This window comes from Lipophrys pholis (assembly GCF_963383615.2).
Source record: "Lipophrys pholis genome assembly, chromosome: 17".
Classification (NCBI taxonomy): Eukaryota; Metazoa; Chordata; class Actinopteri; order Blenniiformes; family Blenniidae; genus Lipophrys; species Lipophrys pholis.
This window is the reverse complement of record NC_137643.1, coordinates 2,062,553-2,084,853: the sequence shown is the minus strand read 5'-3', so window position 1 is coordinate 2,084,853 and position 22,301 is coordinate 2,062,553. Positions and strand designations below refer to the sequence as shown.

Here is a 22,301-nt window from a genome sequence, read left to right as displayed (position 1 = left end):
AATATAAATGTTTGTCCGAGTCTAATGACAAATTTCCTTCAGAAAGGTTTTGACAAAGGAGCAGAGATATACATCAACAACTAAAACTGGGTCCTAAATATTTCAGTCTTCCCGTGTGGATTCTGGTAGAGTAACTTTCAGTGACGATCGCGTTTTAAAATTTCTCCACTCTAGAACCCGTTTTCCAAAAAAACCCGTTTTCCAAAAAAAACCCGTTTTCCAAAAAAAAACGTTTTCAGGCTCTTAAAACGCCACGCCGTGTGGATGACCGGCCTTAAATGTGTTATCGTGGCAAAGCGATCTGTCATCGCCTGAAGGTCAACAACAAAGACTCAAGATAATCCCCTCGGCGATCACTAGCAGTGCTTACATGGACCATGAATAACCAGATTAACAGATCTGATTGAAAAACGGTTACATTGGATCAGAGTGACTCTGATTGAAATGATGGGCTTTAACAAAGTGCCGTAAGCGTGTTTATGTTCTGATCAGAGTCCATGTGAAAACACTTCAGAGAGCACAATCAGATTTTCCTTTGTGGTTTCCACTTCCGAAGAAACACAACAAACCTGATTCGTCTCGTTGCAAAATCAATACACTCTCTCCCAAATGGCTAAAGTTACGGTGCAAAGCATGATGGGATGGATCCACTGACCGACCCAGAGGATAGTTGTTGCGGACGTAAACCCACACGTCAATCAAATCACTTCATTCAGTGTTTAATGGAAAAAATGAAAACATGATCAGTCAGTCGGGAAGAATTAAATCAGATTGATATGAAAGTGACCAGTTTTTCTACACGGGCGTTGATACCAGGTCGACCAGCCATGTCCAGCTGGGTCCAACTGCCGCCACAACCCCATGTTATTGTCCAACTACTGAGCAGGAGAACTATTCAGCACAGCCGTGGTGCACATGACCCGGAGCAGCGTTTCAGAAAAGTTCCGTTTTTATGACCATACATTCAATTTAATCCTGTAATTACAGAATGCTTCGGTCTTACCTGCAAGGCAATCTGATGGGCTTCAGCAGAAAAATCTACTTTTTTTCTGCAAAAAATTTACATAACAAGGTAAGACCAAAAGATTCTGGTTGTTTAAAGCGTCTTCCGCTGATAACATGCTGATGTTTTCATGCGGTTGGTCTTCAGACTTCGTACATTAAGAAAAAGGTATATTGATTCTCGTAATCGAGGCTCTCCTGTTAAATTTGACCCTTATTGACCCCCACCCTCCCTTCTGCTTCTATCACAGATGGCACTCTGCTGTGCAGATGCTCTGCAGATGTTTACTGCTTCTCTGACATTTCCCATTGAGCTGAACTTCCACTCCTCGAAAGGGGTTTTGATCCTTTTCTAAACAGCAGCGGTGGCAGTGCAGAGAGACGCCGTGGAAATCTGAAAAATCGCCTGTCTGGACTGAAACACTGAGAGCTCTGTCACATCTCTGCTTATCTCCGACTCAGCGTGTGGGAGCGGGGGGGTGATGGTGATGGTGTTCGCGGGGCGGTCTGACTTCTGTGGTCCATCCCTCTGGATCCATTACAGACCACTTTGGTGAACATGAACATCGAGGAACGGGGAGGCGGGGGGATTGGGGAGGAGGGCGGGGGGATGGAGGGTGGGGGGTGGGGGGTAACAGTCCATATCAGCACGTCCCGATCACAAGCCGCGCTGGGAACGATGCCAGCAAATACTTGTGTGCCTTCTTATCGCCCACCGACAGTGAAAGGTGAATTTGACACCCCCTTTCCGAAACCTGGCTTTCTAATTCACTCCAGTGGGGCTTTAGGAGGTGTTACCCTGAGACTTACTGCGCCGCCACTTTCCAGCCCGGTAGCAGAGATAATGGAGGGAACTTGGACGCATATCTTTTGGAGGCTGTCTTACTCAGTCACCACATTGTTTGTTTTTTAATCCAGCATGAAACTGTCCTGAGCTCTCTATCTGTCAAGATTATATGAGGAACGACTGGGTGTGAACTCACGGCGGAACCTTCTCTGACCTTCACCCTGGTGAACGGCGTCCAGGCTTTCACCGCCATGTTTCTTTCCTCTTGCAAAAAAGTCGTCAAGAGAGTCTGAAGCGAAAAGAAACTCTACTGTCTGATTTCAGACCCGGCCTGAGAAACCGTTTGAGCCGACATCCTGAAAATAAATTCACTCAAACATGAAACTGTTAATTAGAAATACAATTAAACTGATTTGGAGGATGATAATTCAGTAAAACTTTTCCAAACTCATTAAGTATCATGATTAGAATAATTAGGCTTCAATGTCTTGATAATTAACTTCATCAATCTGCAGCCTTTCATCACACTCAGGCGAGCCTCGAGCCTCGAGCCTCAAGCCCCACGAACTCTGTCTTCGCTTTTCCAAATGTAACCGAGCAACTGAAAGGCACTAGAATAGATCTGTACTTAACATGCAGTAAGCTTCAATGTCTTGCTATCTAATTATTTTAAAATCCAATGAAGAACAGCTGACCACTATTTACATATTGGAAATTCATACATAAAAAAAGAAGGACTGACCACAGTAACTGTCTTTAACTGACATTATAGAAGAAGCTGAAGTTAAGCTCGCCAGGCGAGTTTTGCCTTTTTGACTCAGTTTTATAATATTCAAGTGTAGTTTTTATTAATGTACCTGGAAGCTTGATTGTTGGAACCCGTTAGTTCTCGAGACAAATGGGTTCAAGGTCACAGTGAAGGTCGCGTGTTCTGAAAGATTGTGTTCTACTGTCTCTTTGCGACTGTAAATGTCTTTTCTTATGAAATTAAACCGTAACATCTCTGCAGGGATCGTTGGGAGGCGTGAGATCGTCTTCGCGGCACGCAAACACAGAACGATGTCGCAACGGCAAGTGCAAAGCCTGAAGCTTCAACAAAAGAGAAGAGAAACCTCAGTGAGGTGGGTGGTCCATCCTCCGTCACCATTCTCTCTGAAATTGTGTTTCTGGTACCACAACTTCCCTCAGGCAAACACCGACTGCCATCTGCAAAACAATCCAACAGCCGCCAGCGCCGCTTTTTCCAAGACGCCTCTCTCCTTTCCTTTAACGTCGGCCTTTCTTCTCCCCACTTTGTCCTCCCGTCGAGATCCTTTTGTGTTGATGTCACCCGGCTTTGGTTCTGCATGCCCAAAGACACAATAAAGCTTGTGTACACAAACCAAAAAACCCAACCGAGCGTTGATCTGGAGAAACCATTAGGTAAATCGAGGTGCACGGTCTGAGGTGCCCAGAGCTGTTTGGCAGGTTCATGACACACTATTTATCACCCTTGAAAGGACTTTCTGTCAAAGTGGTTTGTCAACAGGGCACACAATAAAAGAAAGTGAGAACATTCTGCTGGTAAAGTCTTCAAAGTTGGGTGATTCTTTCTTTTTTTTTTTTTTTTTTTTCTCAGAGAAAACAAATCAGAACTCCAAACCCGCGGGCGACCCGTTCAGGCCAAATTCATTTTCATCTTTTCCACATTCTAAATAAATAACACAACATGAAAACTGAGTCAAAGTGTGATAATGGATTTTGATGCGTGGAACATTTTGCACTGCTAATTAGCTTCGTGCAATTCGCATCAACTTACAACACAAAACCAAAGTCTGATGAGGAAAACTGTGTTTTCATAATAACATCTGCTCAGTTAAATGGTCGATGTCAAACATGCAAAAAAGAAAAAGAAAAACCTGGTTCCTTGTTGGTCATCAATGCCACTCTGTTCCTCTGAAGTTGATTTCCCATGATGCACGTTTAACTTCCTTTCACACGGACACTCACCATCACTGACAGGAAGTGTTGCTGAAGTGACCGAGCTTGAACGAACTTTCTAAATGAAAAACAGTGACAGTGTTGTGTCTAGGAAACATACCTTCCATGATTTAGTGCGCCCTCGAGCGAGATGAATCAAACAGCTCTTTTCATGTTGGTCTGTATACCCGCAGATAAAAGCCAATTCATCTCCGCAGCCGAACGACATACAAATTACATTTGTGACGTTGTGTTATGAGAAGCCTGGACTTTCGCTCGACATTAAACGAAGAAGATGGACTAAATGTTTTGCCTCAAACTTGAGGCCTGTATGGCTTTGGGACGGGTGTGAGAACATGCAAAATATATGCTTTTTTTCCCGTCTTTTTTTCTTATACTGATACGGTTGAGTGGAAACTGTTCAATTCTATTATCTACATTAATTTTTTTAAATTGTGGGATTTAAATACGATTTAAAGTCTTCGACCTGCATGTTTGGAGCCAATAACTTGATTCTTTTAACTGATAAAATTCCTGATTTATATCCACAGTTGTTTACTATCTTGTACTTTTTATACGCGTAAATGTTTGTCTGTTTTAAATGTAGATGTTTTATACAGATGCATCAACCCATAGGCTCGCAACTGACAATGTAAATGCAGTTTGTAAGTAACTCATATTTTAAGTGTCTTTTGAGTAGATTACGTTGAACTAAATTTTATATTTTTCTCAACAGTACTTAAATAATTAAGTAATTCAGTAAGCAAAGCAACGGTTGGTATTTGGTTGGTTGGTTGGCTAATTGGTTGGTAGACATATTGATGGACTGACTGACTGACTGACTGACTGAATGACTGGTGGACAGGTTGATTTTTTGTCTCAACCATCGTTGTGTGAAAGCGCTTTATAAATAGAAATGGTGAGGTATTGATGGATTGGTTGACTGATCGACTAACTGTTTGGTTGACTGACTGATTGAAAGAACAATCAGCCAGCTGACTGACCGGTTGACTGATTGATTGGTTGGCACTCTTGCCAGTGAAATGTTATATCGCAATGTGATTTTCCAATTTAAGAAAGGGTCAAACTGTCTGTCTCACTCTGTCTCAGTCTCATTCTGATACAATATTAAGGCTTTTTCCTCTTTTGTAACTTTCACAGTTTTATCCCCTGTGACCATTTATATACTAACGGCCCTTTTATCCCCCCCTTTCACTCGATCCATTTATTGCTTTGACTCATAGCTCAAGTACAGGCAGTTGTGTTCCCCATCAGAGTAGTTTACGAGGTTTCTCCCAATGAGAAAAGAAAACAAATACAGTGAAGTATGGCCTACAAATGGATGTATATTTTTACAAATCCTCCACTTACAACCAGGGTCAAAATGGGTCCAAAAATTACTCAATTAATTAGGCTTATCTGGCCGTATGGGAGAGGAAGTGCTCGCATTCACCCAAGACATGGGAATGCATAACAAAACCCAAACAACCAAACAAACCCAGACCTGCTCATTCATCCAGAGGTCGTAGACCGAGAGGGCCGGGCTGAAGATATTGTGACTCACTTGTCCAATATGAGATTCTTTCCTCGAGGACACATCTGGACAGGACCGTGCCAGACGATGGCTTTTCTTGCAACACAGCATCCCCCCTCCCTTTACTGAGACCAACGGGGATACCACAGACTTTACATCCAAATATTTGAGACAGCGTTCCAGAGTACCCTCTAAACATCCCTGCAGGGTATTGCTCAGCCAAGATTGTTGTAAAAATAGATGCAATGGACATGTTCTGTTTTGAACCCTGCCATGAAGGAGTCTTTACGATGCACAGGGGCGAATGTCAAACTTCCAAATCGGGCAAACCTTTGGTAGAAGAAATGTTTCAAGTGTTCCAGTTTGTGTGCCAGCAGCACCATCTATCATGCTGAGTGTCTCTTTCAATCAAAATGAATGGCCGTTTCATGACAAGGGTCGTTTCCTTCAATGTCACATTTGTGTTTATCTGTCATCCGAACATCCCATTAAGTGAGGATTCCAGTGTTTATAAACCGTCCCTGTAGTTGTCCAGGGTAGTGACACTCACGGTACGAGCCAGCCACGGCCTTAGAGCTTTTCTCACTTTCTCTTACCGTCTCTCTGTATTTCTGTCTCTCTTCATCTGTTTGCTCTCGCCCCCTCTTTCTCTGCGTCTCAGTTCAGAGATGAAGTGACGCTATCGTATCAGCGGCATATCATGTTACTTATGAGTCATTTTGTACTCTTCCACTGTTGCTTTCAAGAGAGGCAAACATACCCTGAGCTGTATATCATATCATTGGCTGCACCGCCTGAACTAGTGGAAGATTTTGGTCATTTGCATGATGAAATGTAACTTTGAACAAGAAGAAGCTACTTGCGCAATATTTGATGTCATTTAACCAAAGATCGGCTCGACATTTAAAACCAATTGCCCAGACAATTTAAAATACTCATGGTTCAGGTGTAATTACAAACTTTTTGGCAGTAAAAATTCTGCCACAGCTAATTTGATGATGACCAAAACATTGCTTTGTCCAAGTCTCACATTAACGCCGGGCGACCTTATAGCATTAAAAAGACGTCAATTGTCTGATTGACTTACGAAGCTGCTAGTTTAAGCTTCTGTTTTGTTCGATTTGTTGGGTTGTGCATTGAAGTGGAAGAACTGTGATGCCACATCGAATCAGATCCAGTGGTTTTCAACTTCTCGAATTGATTCAGTGTTCTAACTGGTTGCAGCGGCTGGTAAAGTCAAGGAAACACAAGGTGCAGTAGTTCTATTCAAATGACACTGGATTACGCCAGTCCCTACCCCCTATCCGAACCAGGGTTTGAATCCCTACCCATAGTCTGTCGGTCTGTCCTCTCTTGTTCTCTCCTTCTATCCCCAAACCACAACCGGAACAGCAGCAACTCTCCACATGGTTCTGCAGGTTTCCTCCGACTGAACAGGAGTTTTTCCATTTCTACCATCACTGCTTCTTGCTCAAGTGGAATTTTTGGAGTTTTTTTTTTTTTAGTTTTTCACAGTAAAAGTGGCTCAAGATGACTGATTTGTATTTGGCACTATAACAACTCAATTGATTTGAATTGAATATGAATAGTTGATGACTTCTTTGTAGACTCTCTTTGAGTGAACGTGTAATGTTGGAGACAAGTTGGTCTGTTGTCATCGAGAAGCCAGCAAATAACTACATGTAGCTCATTAAAGCTCATTAATTTGGATCTGGTCTTCATAACGGGAGGTTTGAAAAGAAAAAGATGTGGGGAGCCTAATCTCCAGTGACAGCCCCCACTGCAAAGATCTGAGCCCTAGTGACCCTAGCAACCCCCCCCCCCCCCCCCCCCCATCCCTCGTTGGGTCAATATATTCTGTTTGTGGGCGTGTATGTGGTCCCAGTTGAACCTCCAGTTCCTTGCAGCTGGTCAATAGATCCCAGCATGAGTAACAATGTGCAGCTCTTCCATACTGACTATTGCATCATGGCCACGGTACAGCCTCTGAATCATTTTCTACTGTCAAATCTTGACAGAAGAAAATTATGGATTTAAAAAAAAAAAAGCAGAGTGTGTTCAACTTTGTGTGTCTATTGACTGTTGCACAACGTTTCTCTTACTGTTACTGGAAAAACCGCAGCTCAGATGCATTCATGAGTCTCACTTCTAAAATTACCTGGTAGGATTTGTTAAACTTCTCTTTTCGTGATGAATTGCGTTGTATGTCCGTCGGGAATAGACGCCGAACAAGACAAAAGAGGAGGATTTGAGAGTCCGAGGACACAGAGAATTGCATATATAATTATTGGCCTTACATTCGTCCGGGGTTCTGTTTGTAAGGGAATATCTATGTTCCAAATGTCGACAATCGTCTAAAGCCAAGGTAGGATCTGGCGAAAACCGGTGCAATGAAACTGAGGCGTTTATATTTGCCAATAAAGTCTTTTTCTCAAATAAATTCCTCCAGTTTTAAAGTCCTACTCCAGGTGAAGGTCATGTGAAGTGAGTTAAGGCTACAGGAACGCTACAACTGGACCTTTAAAGGACTCAAAACCCTAAATGTTCAGGATTCCTACTGAAAGACAAGTTAAATTGGCGTCCGGATAAAAAAGCAACAGCTGTAGAGGACGATGGTCACTTATCATAAAGTTTCAGAGAGGAGACATCAGAGACGTCATGCATCACCAAGATGTATACATGTAAGTGCATAATGGGAGTGCTGTTTGACAGTCGCTGGAAAAATGTCACGGCCTCTTTTCTTTTCACCTAATGACTGTACGAAGCCGAGGAAGCAACATGTCGTCTGATTTCTAACAGGCCACCGGTTAAGCTGAAGGTCAACTCATCCAAACACAGACTCATGTGCAGATCAAACAATGTCACGCTCAAACGCACGCAGATGTGGACGTGAGTGTGACACATGAACACACACACACACACACACACACACACACACACACACACACACACACACACACACACACACACACACACACACACACACACACACACACACACACACACGCACACACAGGCCCCCGGAGGATTATCCTCTCCATCTCATAACGACGGAAAACATGTCAGTTTAAATAAACATCAGGAGCCATTTGTAACCATCCGTATTTTTGCTGTAAACTCCGACCAACAAGTGCATCCATCTCCCCGGTCAGTGACAGATTTATACGCCGGTTCCTTTTAGGTCAACGTACAGAGAAAGTCTGGCTGCTGCTACGATACCCTGTTACTGCTGGGAAGAACCGGCTGCAGGGAAATACATGATATTGTTTCCCCTCTGTGACATCAAGCTGGAGATCAACTGCACCAACTCCTGCAAAACAACTTCTGCTACTCGTCCCACACCTCCGGGATCACACACCCGAGAAGCACATCAAAACACGGAGGACATTTGGGAATAGTGCTTTATGACTTTTGTTACCGATTCAGCAAAACGTTTCTGCAAAACATCCAAAAGACTGCAAAAAAAAAATTGGATGAGATTTTAGTGAAAAGCACCAAATGGAGAGGATACTAGTCGGGAGCAGGCGGCAGGCACGAGTGAAATTTCATACAGAATCTTCCAGTTTAAATGATTATTTAATCAAATTAGGCATCCTGCAGGGCACCTGTGGCTTGGTTGGTAGAGCAGTTGCAGGTTAAATCTCCCATCTGTCAGAGTGTCCTTGAGCAGGACATTGAACCCTAAGTTGCTCCCGATGGACTGAGCACCTGAGATGGCAGCCGACTCCATTGGTGTGTGACTGTGGATGTAATTATTACTATAAAGCCCTATATAAGTCAAATCAATGTAAAATGAGATCTGTGATTAAAAAAACAAAAACACTCATGTAGTAGCCTTTTGAAAAACTCCCCCACCCGGCGAGATAACACTGGTATATGGTGCCATTTTAATCCATTACTATTATTTTTCTATATGTGCTTTTGGTATTGAGTTCTCAGGCATTTTTTTAGTCTTTATTTATTATTTTTCATCGAACATTTTTTATCACGTCAGTCACTTCTTTCAATAACTGTTCTCCTTTTAATTTAACTCTTTTAAACATTTCTGTACGAGTGTTATTTTCCTCACTTGTTGGATCCCATTGTTCGGTCCTCTGTGTGGTACATTTAACAAGATTAAATCAAATGAAAAAGGGCTGCACAAATAAGTTTAATGTGTTTGTGTTGAAAGGACTATTACCACCTGTATAAATAAAGCTGCGATCAACCATCAGTAAGAACACGCAGAGCTGAAGAGCCATTTTCTGTCTCTTTTACCTCATTGTTTTTACTTTCGCAGCTTCACAGTTTTGTGTCCTTCTCCATGTCCTCATTGTTTTGGCTTCTCGGTTTGATCTTTGGAACTAAATGCTGTCCAAACAATTAAAGAAGATTCAATTTCCAAACTTTTTCCAGACCTCGGTGTAAATTTTTGCAGTGTCACAGTTTTTCCAGCCGGCTTTGTTTACGCGAGGAGTGATGTGTTACCGCCTCATATTACCAAACTTTATTAAAACGTTGACCAGTTACACTAATTTTAGGTTGAAAGATAAGAGTATCTGATATTGTTTGATACCAGAGATGTTATAAGATGTTGGTGCGTTTGCATAGACTGAGAAGCCATTAAAGCTCACGATACTAAAGTAGGTCAGGAGGCGTTTTCTGTAGAATCACCCGCTCTGATGGAAGTGACAGGCCCCGTTTAAATGTGGAAATGCAAAACTTTCATTGAGTTTTGGGCGTCTTTTTATAACATAACAGTGCCCGGAGCCCCTGAAAACTGTACGTTTTCAAAAAACTGTTCTCAAGGAAGGAGGAACTTTTTGAAAACCCTCTGACTCTGTGGAAACGGCGGAAAACGCAGCTTCGGTGGAAACGGCGGCCTCCAGAGTGTCGTGACATGACGTGTGCAGTTTTATCACACTAACAAACAACAGCACCCACTAGTGGCCGAACATTAACACTACATGATTTTCAGCATTTCAGCTGTTTCTGTGGAAATGGACATTGTTTTCAAAACGTTGTGGTGTAAACACAAAACCTTTCTGAAATAACACGACAAAAACTGTCACTTGAAACGTTCTCATGTGAACCAAAATACAGAAGCAGCTGAACAAGGAGGGTGTAGAAGAGTCGTAGCCAGGAGTGATTTCATGAGGACGTGTGACCCGTGTTTTTCTTTCTTGAACAGCAGGGGCGACCAGAAGCCTTGGAGGTAAACCACTTTACTGTATCGCCCCTGTACGTGTATGGTGAGCATGCCAGCTCCGGCCCTGGTATTATATGGAATGTGAGAAGTCTGGCTTTGGTCCCAGGAAAGGCAAACACATGTCAGAACAGGGTTACGAGTGTGTTTTCAAAATATATATGTATGCAGATTTGTGGCTGCGAGTGTGTGTGTGTGTGTGTGTGTGTGTGTGTGTGTGTGTGTGTGTGTGTGTGTGTGTGTGTGTGTGTGTGTGTGTGTGTGTGTGTGTGTGTGTGTGTGTGTGTGTGTGTGTGTGTGTGCGTTCACCAGCGAACCGAAGGAGGTGTCACACTAAATCACAACAGTTAAATCGATAAACCAAAAGCCACTGGAGAGTCCAAACCACACAAGGAAAATAGAGACGGGCTACAAACAGTCGGCGCTCTGCGTCTCGTCCCAGGCTGTCGGCCTTCCAGACGATTCTCAGTCGATGCATCACACAGTAACAACGGCGCCAATCGTCGCTTTTGTGTCCATTTATCCACCTAATCAAACAAATAAAAAGTTGGCACAGTATGTGAAATGTCAATCCAGAAGATTCCGGGATGATTCATGGCTCACAAGACTAAACCGAAGATACTGAATCAGATGTTGAAAGACACATTTACACACACATTTATTTCTGGGTGTTCACACACTGTGGACACGACTTGTCCTTGACCGTTGAACCTCTGCACATCTTTACGTCTGATCCCGAGGTGGAACCTTTCGACAACACTCCGACTCCATCGCCATGGAAACAGGCGACAACACAACTTCTCGGAAATGCTGCTATCGCACACCCACACCACGGCCGTAGTTATTAGTTGATCTGCACATGCTCAGTAGAAACAATAAGAACAATGTTTCCTCCAGAGTGTCATGACTCAGTATTCTCCTGGGACTTGGTACTTTTATTTTGACAGTCACCGTAATAACAATCCAACTTGGTGGTCTGTCCACTAGAAAGTCTGTGTTCTCCCAGTGTTAATGTTTAGAGCTCGTTGTTCTTTGCTCTGTGTGTGTGTGTGTGTGTGTGTGCGTGCGTGCGTGCGTGCGTGTGCGTGTGTGTGTGTGTGTGTGTGTGTGTGTGGTTTCATCACAAAAACAAAGCAAATTTTTCAGCCCGACATGCTAATTACTTCTGGTATTGATTTCAAAACGTTGCCTTTTAAACGCAAAACTTTTCTCAAGTGAAAACGCAGAATGTGTTTCTCTTGAACCATTAAGGTGTAAACGTTGTCCTAAGTTGGATAAACAGTGGTAGAAGATGGACTGATGCGTCTTGTTCGGGCTCCACATCGGGGTCCAACCCGGGCTGCAGTTTGAGACTGTCTGTCTCTTCTTTGTTGAATTTGCATGTTCCCCTTGTAAACTGTGGGTTCTGTTGAGTTACTCCGTCTCTCACCTGCAGTCCAAACTCACATGTTGGGTGTATTTGTGGGTCAGATTTTCCCTGAATGTGATGGATGTGTGGTAAACCGTCCTCCACGCTGCGACTGGCTCCCAACGTGGATGAAGGGATAAAGATTCATATAAAGTTGTTTCTGGAAATTGTTTTCACCTCCAATCTTTTATAGCCTTGCCGTCTTCTTTTACTCCTTTTATACCTCCTGTCAGTAACACCTTCCTTTACAATTGAACCATCGGATGGTGAATCTTTTATTTCTCTGCTGTGAAATCGTAGCAACACTGAATCTGTGAGTCTGAAGTGTGAACAGGGTGAAAAGGTGCTGAGCTCCGGGGTCTCCGGACAAAGACGTCCACTCAGAGCGCAACATCTGTCGGGGAGTGCTGACCCTCAGGGGGGGGCTCAGGAATGTTTCTCCCCACGTTCACAGAATTAACATCCATATCAATAATTATCACACGGATCAAACAACAGCATAAAATGAGGCGTGTAGCGTCGGCGCAACCTGCGGCGTTTCGCTCGTTTCTCATCCCGGCGCTCCGAGCCAGAATCAGCAACACGAGACGTGCCTGTTTTCTCAAAGTTATCTTTTCCTGGAAGCGAAGCAGCAGCGAAAGAGAGTGACTGAAACGCTTTTGTAAGTTCACACTGTGTAAGACATCCTGCGCTATCCCCTGCAAGCGGCTCGGGTTTCCAAACACAGCGATGCCGTTTCAGTTCCCTTGACCTTCATCAAGCCTTGATTTACAGCACAGGGCCCAGAATGAACTGCGGGAAAACAAATAGCAGCAGATACGGCTGAGTAATATTATCATCTGCTCTGTTTATCAGGAGTCATTATAGAACCAAAATACGACAAAGATAACGAAGGAAGTTCACTCAAACTGACTATATTGCCGAAAGTTTATCTCTATATGAGCTGGTATTATCTCACATTTCGCTTATGATGATTCAACGTTCGCAGTGGCAGAGATACAGACATGAACGTTGAGTGTTTGGACTCTTTTGAACGTAACTTTAATACACAGCAATCAAAAATAAATGTCTCTTTACGTTTCAGAATTACAGGGAAATATCGAAATACTATAAAACGTTGATGGATCCACATCCAGAGCCTCGGATGTACTTAGATGATTGATTGAATGTAAAAATATTTTACTAATATAAATTACACATCCCCAGATTTCACAATTCACCAGTTTGGGTCTCGTGCGTATGGACTAGCAGGGAACTTAACCCCACGATCTAATTCAAACATTTATCAAAAACTGTGATTTTCTCTTAATTTAAAACAATATCTAATGTCTCATATTGTCACCATCATCCTAGATTAATGAACTAATTTAAAGTGAACCAAATATGAAAAAACTTTATATTTAAAAGTAACCTAGTGGTGTGATGTAGAGTTAATACAATACGTAAAACTAATAGATATATCTTGTGATCATGTGGTGGGAAAACCATATGGCCTATTCAGAAGAAGCAGTAAATTTGGCCCAGGGTTGCCAGATTTGCTGTTTTCAGCCCAAACAACATAGAACCCACACACCTCAACCAAAACCAGCCCAAACAAAGCCTGTGTAGAAATTATGTTATAACTGTTAAACTATTATATGTGTGATAATGAGCGCGCCATAAACACGCAAATACACAAAATAAAAAAGTTAAAAGGTAAGATAGTTTGACTCGCCAATTGGGGGATGCCCGCCGTATCTGGCAACGCTGGTCAGTGTGTAGATCCATTTTCAAGTGGTTGTGTCTGCCACACACACCTTGAAACATCATTTCCAATAAATGATAGATTTTACTTCTGTTGTTCTACATTGTACTTGTTATCTTACTTTGTTTGAATGCATTTCTTATATTCTTATCACTTTATATATTCTTAACTTTCTATTATTAATGTATCTGTGAGTAGCTTTTTATCTGAATGGTTCTATACTGATGCAAATGCCTTCCATCTCGTCTGCACACACAGAAATCCTAACTCCTATTGACTTTAACGTGGCGGGGAACATAATCGGCTCGGGAAAATGTCCAGCAAATCTGCAACAGGTCTTCTGTAGAGTGAAGAAATACGATTGAAGAGCACTTGGATGTCGGAGGTTGGAAGGAGTGCTGTATGTCAAACTCTCAAAATCGGCATTTTGTTATCGTGTGAAAAAAACATCAGGGGAATATTTCTACTCCGATTTTAGTTAACGATAAAATGCAGGTGGAGTTTACCCTCAAACAGCAGAATTGTTTCACCTTTTTGTTATTTTTGATAAAACTCTTCAAAATTTGAGCCAAAAAGGAAGTGGATCTGGATTTCACATCGTATAGTTGAGAAAATAAAAGTAGAGGGAACAAAGTGATGTTGGGTTTAATTTACAATAGATTGTTCGTTCTAACTTTATCTCCCTTTAATAATCCAAATACACACATGTGAGGGTTAATCTGGTTAATCCGGTTATCAATGTCAGGCTCACTTTATGCGAAAATCTTTTCAAGTAAAAACAGAAGACTTTTATTTTGGCAGTCTGGGCTCAGAGTCACAGGAAAGGCAACTTTTTGAAAACGCTCTATGGAAATGGCAGAAAAAAACTTTACTGAAACAACGCTACTGCGCAGGCGCACCACGGCCGCAGTAATACTTCTGTTATGTGTCTTTAATGTCAGTTGTGTGGTTGCAGCTCTTCTCCTTCCTGCTCAGTTACCTAAAGTCAAATCTGCAGCTTTAAACGAATATCTCTCACACCTGAGAGGCAAAAAGAGTGAAAGAACTCTGGAGCGCCTGGAAACACAACAACATCAGAGGAAATTCTCATTTCATTCCCTCACTGCATCAGCGGGAGCCAAACTACAGGCCAGCAACAATGTTCTCTGAAGGAACGTCATAAATCCTTCACGCTATCGGCCAAACGTGTAAACTAGTAATTAAAACAAAATAAATCCCTAAGAAAGTACCCACCGGAGAGCGATTCGTGGAAATAGATGATGAAAAGAATAAACAAAACTCTCAAAATGTATGGCGTGACTGAGGTGTGCAGAACCTGCCCGCGGAGCCTCAAGTAGAGTCGACTGCCAAAGCCACTGAATACCCGCTTTTATAAAGATCAAGAACATTATCAGTGTTACAGTCCATTTTCATGTTAAAAAATCAAAAAGTCTCTTGTTTTTCCTCATCCCCACGCGAAGCAGAAAGCGCCACTGATTTTCTCTTTTTCCACATTCCCTCAATTCACACACAGTAAAGACAAAACTCCTCTGGAAGCTGTTATTCTAGTTTCCTTCTGCAATTTCTAGTTTCCTTTTTACAAGTTCTGGGGTCAGGAGGGAAGAGCTTTTTATTCCTCAGGGCATTTCTTAGCCTTTATGTATCATCCCGTTGCTTTCTTTGGCCCACATTATAAGTGAAAATAAACGCTTGTGGAGGAAGTCACCACGAGAATAGATAGGTTTGTGCTGGGATCCGCGGGCACGCTGTGTGGCCTTCTGATAGCATTATGAAGAGAAACACATCCACCCGTTCTCCTATGAACTCCCAGTATGGGAGGGAAACAAGCCGCTGCCCACATGTCGATGGATCCTTTAAACCAGTGTTTGTGCAGCGCCGCCATGTTCGTAAGGAGGCAGAAAGATGGGAATTTCACAGGGATAAGACTCGCTGGATACCCTCCCCCTTGTTCAACAGCTTAGTTTGGCACAGGTTGTCTTTCTCAAGAAACGCGGCTCTCGACCACTTTCTAGCGTCTCCGCGAGGAGGGAAGTGGGAAGAGCTATTACTCTATTACACTCCCCAGAGCAGATTCAAAGTTTGGCTGGCTGAACCTCTGCCTCTTCTGCCAAATTGTCTAAAATGTCTCGAAAATATTGAAGAAAATGAACGTATATTCTTAGAACTGCACCGTGAGATACATACTGTGGAATCCTCAATGTCTACTTGGAACTCAAACTGGGATTTCTTTCAGGGAAGAACACATTTAGATCTAAAGCAGCTGCCACACCTTTATTACACATATATGATAGTTTCATGGTTTCAACCTGATTTCTACAGAGGTTGAGATTTGGGCTCTGAGCTGGGTGGGTTTTACATTGTGTGGGCTGGAAACAGTCAGATCTGGCAACCCTGATGCTAACCGACATGGCGTCAATATTTACTTCCGTAAACGGCGTGCTCGGCGCGACGCCTCGCCTTCTTCTGCGCATACGGAAGAAGGGCCACTCTGGTGTCGGATGACGTTCACACATTTTTCGTTTCAGAAAAGTTTTGCGTCGTCTTGAAAACCTTTTCCACAGAAGTGCTGAACGTGAGGCCATTAGCATGTGGGGCTGTTGAAATGTTTGCTGTTGAATAAACGGGACTTTGGATTCTTTGATTCTTCCGGACGCAAGCTTGTTTAAAGGGTGTCTTGGTTAAAAGGTGCATGCACAGGCTGAAAACAGAAACTAACGCTGTGACCTCATGAAGAGATGAACCACATGCGGCTGTTTTGTTGCTCCAACAAGCAGAACATGTTCTGGTTGCCGTGTTTTGATTTAATTGAAAATTAGTTCCTGGCTTCAGTGAAGTCATGGTGGCTGTGAGTTTTTATGGAGGCCTTCGCCCAGCGACTACAAGAATAAACATCTGTTTTAAGGTAAAACCCTGTTAGTGCACGCTTAAGGACATTTAACGATTATTGATGACGCCTGTCAGACGTGTGCTCGACACGCATTTAGACTTTTGTTGTGTGACTTGGCAACAGCTGATAAAGACCCAGACCGATGTTTTGGTTGGAAAATGCGTTACCCCTTAAAAGAAAAGAAAAAAGCAGGTGCTTCGACTTTCACTTTACTTCATGTATTTTTAGGCGTCGGCGCGAGACGCGTCTGTAGCTCCATCATCCCATTCAGGCTCCTGTAAAAATCCCTTTGCAGGAATTTCTGTAAACGTGTCCCAGTTTTCTGCTGTCATTGGAAAGTGAACTGATTAGATTTTGAGAGCCGGAGGTCAAAGGTTAAGGCGGCGTTGACCTCACAAATTCTCATGAAGTCAAAACCTCCAGAACACATTGAGAAAGTTTTCTCAAACTTGGCAACTCATATTCACTGCTTCTAAATGACAAAACAGAAACTTTAAAGACAAATGTAAGGTGGGACTGTCACATACAATCAGTCAATGAAAACACTGAAGCACGTGATATTTTCAATTTACTACAAACTTGGTTTTACTTAAATCATGTTTAACAGCATCAGCAGTTTGGTCTCTTCAACATTAATTTATTCCTTGATTTATTTATCATTAACAGGCTCCGATCGCGTCAGTATATATTGATGGAAATGTGCCAAAGTGGTTATTTTTCATTCGTAGGCAGACAAATTTAAGTTTCAAGGCACTCAGGCCTCGTTTACACAGAGACGTAATACTTCCGTTGTGTTTCGGGCGTCCATTTACACGACAACGGCGGTCAGAAATACTGATTGATAACACGATTTTTCCGATCCCGTCCCCATGTGAACGGGGGGGAAAACGCAACTTTTTGGAAACACTGCTGCTGCTCATGTGCATCACGACTGTAGTAAATAGTTCATTCTACACGTGCGCGAGTCGATGGACAATAACAACCATCATTTTCTGTTGTTTCCGTGTAAACGCACATCGTTTTCAAATCGTTTCAATGTACACGGGTAACTTTTCTGAAACGATGCGTTTTCCCCTGAGACGTTGTGTAAACGGGGTCTAAGATTGTCTATAATTTATTACAATAAAACAATACATTGAAGGAAAAAAAATATAATATGTGAGAAACCATAAAACATGACACCGGCTCATTTTCTATTTTAAGATAATATTGTAAAAGTAGAATGAAAAATGTTCCATGGAGTTATATTCTGATGTGAAACAGATTGCTCTGCTGTAACGTTGATCATATTCTATATATATCATGTCCTTAAATTCTCCCATTGCTTGTTTTTTAGTTACTGAAGCTCTCTGTCAGAGCAAAATGAAAAACTGCATGATTTATTGCTCAAGTTTACATAAACCACTGACTTGCTTTATTGGGTTTTCTGGGAGTTTTTTCTTTTTTTTTAAATAAATGTTGCTTTTATATTTTTCTTTTCATCCTTGATTTTGCGCAGCATATGTAAGTTCTCTCAGGAACGCAGCAGACGAGGCTGGAGGAGTAATGCCTGGACAAACACAAGCCACCTTTGACTGGTCAGGAATGTTATCAGGGTCCATATACTCCAACCTGGGCTGACAAAGGAAAGATCTCAGACTTAAAATGCTTCCCTAACAGCTGTTTGCTGCATCGGCGCTGCCGGCCTACCCCCCACGCTGGACCCGCCGCTATCTTCAACGGTCTTTCATCAGAGCCGGTTGGAGCGACATCAGGGCAAACTTTCTTCTCGACAAGCAGTAAAAAGGCCGGTGTGATTAAGATAGATAGACTGGCCTGGACACTTAATCTTTTGTCCAATGAAAAATGTTAACTGCATCCTGATGTCCCCCCCCCGCAGTATAATTAGTCTGAATTACCACTGTGTGTTTAACCGTTCCTTCTGAAATCCTTCTCTTGTGTCGTTTGTTCCCTCGATTCCTAATAGATGAATTCTATTATCCTGAAAAGTAAATTTGGTGGCATCGGTTGACATTTTCACATGCTCCCATTCTTACGCCAGACGAGAAAGTTATTTCGGAGGTCTCATTAGTCAAAGCTTCAGCCTACCAACGCTGCTGTGGTGTTTTTATAGTATCACAGTACTATCACAGACGGACGAGGTCCACTGAGCAAAGATAAAGCCAGTATTCTTCCACCGCCGCTCGTTCTTGACACATAAATCTCTTTTAGGAGGCACACAGAAACACGTGCAGGTTTGTGGACTCAGCGTCAACTGTCATCGATTAACGCTGCAGCGTGGAGCGGGACCTTGTTATTTTTTGTTGTTAAAATGTTTTTATTTGTGCCATATGGAGGTGAATTCCTCGGTGAATGAAACGCTCCATTAACACTGCACACACGGCGCGCCGAGGGGATTCCTGATGCAGTCAGTGACACACCGTCCAAGCTGATGTTGCACAGAATCGGCTCTGTAATCTCAAAATCCCCCTCGTACGATACCTCAGTCCGATTCGCGAGCTCTGCGGCTCAGCCGAGTTATTCGGAACTTGCAGGAGGGTGGAGTCGACTCCCACGCCGCCTCTCTAATTGCAAACTCAATCAACATCCCGCTGCAACGCCGTGCAGCTTAATGGATGAAAAATGACTTTTTCCTCCAACGCGAGGAGTGAAAAGTTTACTTTCTGAGAGTAAATGAAAAGCAGACACGCCGCGGCGTTGCTCAGACGGTTTTGGGGTTCCTAATAAATAGACTTCGGGGTATTGATGAAGTTCAGCTTCATTAACTCCCATCTGTCACTGCAATCCATCAAATCTATTAGTTGTTATTTGTGCGTCACGCTTCAATGTTTTGTAGACAAAAATAAACCGAGAGCTTTTTCCCATTTAATCGCAGACCGGAGCTGCTAATCTTATTTGAGAAGGACAATATTGTGGAACGTCAAGGAGCAGGGGAAGCGAATCTCCAGCATTTGTTGGTTTGATTCATTTCAGAGAGATAGTCTCGCTTTCTTTGGAGACACAAAGTCTCAAAGCCTGAAACAGCAGAGCGGCTGCCAAACCGTATCAGCTGCAGCCTCACGGTGCAACTCATTAACAATCAGGGTGCGAGTGGCGATGAAAGAAGTGGAGATGATGGGGAGGCGATAACGACGAAGGGAAATCAGATAAAAGCAGAAAGTGATTTCATTTGCTCACAACTTACTATTGTTTTCACTGGAGAAATGTCATTGACTGCTTATGGATGAGTGGGTGGAAATATTCCCCTTTTCCATGTTTGGAGTTCATATTTAAACATAGCAAACACTTTAACCCTTTACTGGTCACGTAACATTCCAGTTCTTCTTCTTGCTTTTTTAAAATCGAATCAATATAATGTCAAAAAAGACATATATTTTCTTATAAAATCACATTGTTTTTGCAGAACCAAGAGCAAATCCAGTGAGATTTAGAGAACAAGCACAGTTTAAAAACTATCAATCATTAAATAAAAAAGCTGTTTGTGATCAGTACATCTGAGAAATAACATTTTCACATTTCCCAAAACCTGTTCAAGAAAGTCCTCACTGAGAAAAGAAGAATATTTCTTTGCTTCTATTATTTCCATGTTTCTCGGGTGAAACTCACACATCTTCCACTTAAATAAATAAAAGAAGCCCTCTCTCCTCTCCTCCTCTGTCTTTTCCTTCAGTCTCCCGGGACTCTCTCTGACTTCCTGCCATTAAAGAGACAGCCTGCTGGAGAACCGGGAGGTGACTGACATATAACTACCTCTGCTCTGTGACCGACGATGTGTGCAACTCAACTGGACATGTGTGGAATTTTTGTAGTTTTGTCTGGGAAAAATAAACATGTCGAAAAGTAGGAGAGAGAGAGAGAGAGAGAGAGAGAGAGAGAGCGAGAGTAGGAGAGAGAGAGAGAGAGAGAGAGAGAGAAGCCTGGTGGGTGAGAGACGAAGCAGTGCAGCATGTCAGCGGAGAATCAAGCAGCTGTGCGACATCCAGAACAAAAAGTTCAGCTCAGAGAACACGGTTACATAATGACAGATCGAGCTTTCATGTTCCCTTCAGGTTTAATTCAATGTTTCTCCAAATCCTCCGCATATCGGGAATCAAGTGATACAAGTTGCGTTGAAACATCAGAGGCAGAAATGTTCAACTTAAGTCAGCGTGTTTCTGTGCCAGTGTTGGTCTGAACCTGACAATTATTCCAAAATGGGCCACACACTGGAAAAAACAACAACAACGAAAAAAAAAAAAAAGCTCAACTCAGCAAACATACAAACTCGCCTACTGACAAACACTTTGACAAACAGCGTGTCAAGAATGTGAAAACAGCAAAGAGTCCCCGGTTTGTCGGCCTGAGAGACTCGTCCAGAAAGCAAAACAAGTTACCCAGTGGAGCCACAAACAGACGCTCTGCGGAGACCACACACCCGCGGAAACACAAACATCTCAACAAATATACGTGGAGCGTGACCACTTCAAAAGGAACATCTCCGCTCGGAAAGCTCTCAACATGGGTCCAATTATAAAGCAGGAAAATTCCACTTCATTACAAAGAAAAACATCAGGGCAGAGAACATTGAATTATTCTGATAGCAGAGCCAATGAGTCCCACCACATGACCCGGTTACCTTCTGCAGCCACTGGGTGTAATTCTCCATAATGTGCTCGAGCTGCTGGATCTTCTGGCTGGGAAACTCTGGCTCAGGTGGAGGAGCGTCCCTCTGGAGCGAGTTGGCGTTGTACTGCGAGCTACTGGCCTTCGAGTCCTTGCAGGAGCCTCCGGCTCCGTCTCCCTCAGGCAGGATGAACGTGTAGGTGCACTGGCCATGCTGGACTTTATGAAAGCGCCTGTTGCTGTAATTACTGCTGCTACTACTACTGCCACTACTGCTACTACTTCCTCCGCTGCCGCTGCTGCTGCTGCTGCCACCTGTGCTGCTACTGCTGCTGCTGCTGCTGCTTTCCGTCGCTCTCCGCTGCTCCCCTCCTCCACAGCTCACGATCGCCAAAAGTGCCGCCAGCGAGAGCAGTTGACGACCAATATGGTACCACAGCATCATATTCGCCTGGGAAACGGGCTGCAGGTGAATTCGGGTCTTCTATCTTTTGCTGCTTTGCTGTGTTTATGTTTGACTGGAAGTTCCCTTTGCAGTTGGATCAGAACCGGGCGACGAGCACAGTTAGTCTGAAACACGTGTCGTCCATCCTTCAGTTGGACCTCCAGCACTGAAAGCTACTGCACACTCTTGCCATGGGCAGCACACGTGCAACGTTTCCCGAGCCCGCTTCAAGTTTCTGTCCTGGCAGGAAAAGTTGCACACGTCTCTCAGAGAGCAGAGTGACAGCTTTGGTTATGAATCGCCGGCGCTCCTCCAGTAAATCAAAGCCAGGCGCGAGCTCCGTGCCTGCATTTATCAGTCTGTGCATTTGAAGTGGGTGCCGGGTGAGCCGGGCCGGTGTCGTCAGACCTCCCCTGGTCTCTCTGCCTTCCCGTCCTCCTCTGTTCTCTCACTTAGCGACTGGCCAGAGTGAGAGAGGCGCTCACTCTGAAGAGCAGCTCCAAGCTTCCAGCACACACTCTGCGCCGGCCCCTTGCAGAGCCTGCGGAGGAATGTGACTATGTGCATAGACGTGTGTGTGCGTGAATGTGTGTGTGTGCGTGTGCGTGAATGTGTGTGTGATCCTGGCAGAGGGAGACCGCTGCACAGAGGATGTGCCTGGACTATGAGGATCGGTTTACAGGCTCATGCGGCTGACCTGCCTTCTCTCCCTGCTCGCTGACACAAAACACTCGTTTGAACGTGTGCA

The 22,301-nt window shown here is 43.3% G+C and overlaps 1 protein-coding gene across 1 annotated transcript in view; it reads right to left on the bottom strand.

Annotated features, from left to right (window-relative positions):
- angpt1 (angiopoietin 1) overlaps window positions 1–22,074 on the bottom strand; it is a 67,570-nt gene extending 45,496 nt beyond the window's left edge. The window contains exon 1 of the mRNA XM_080484180.1: window positions 21,122–22,074. Within this exon, the coding sequence (XP_080340306.1) occupies window positions 21,122–21,553 (432 nt within the window). The 5' untranslated portion in view covers window positions 21,554–22,074. The remainder of the gene's footprint in view (window positions 1–21,121) is intronic.
- Between the last annotated feature and the right edge of the window lie 227 nt (window positions 22,075–22,301).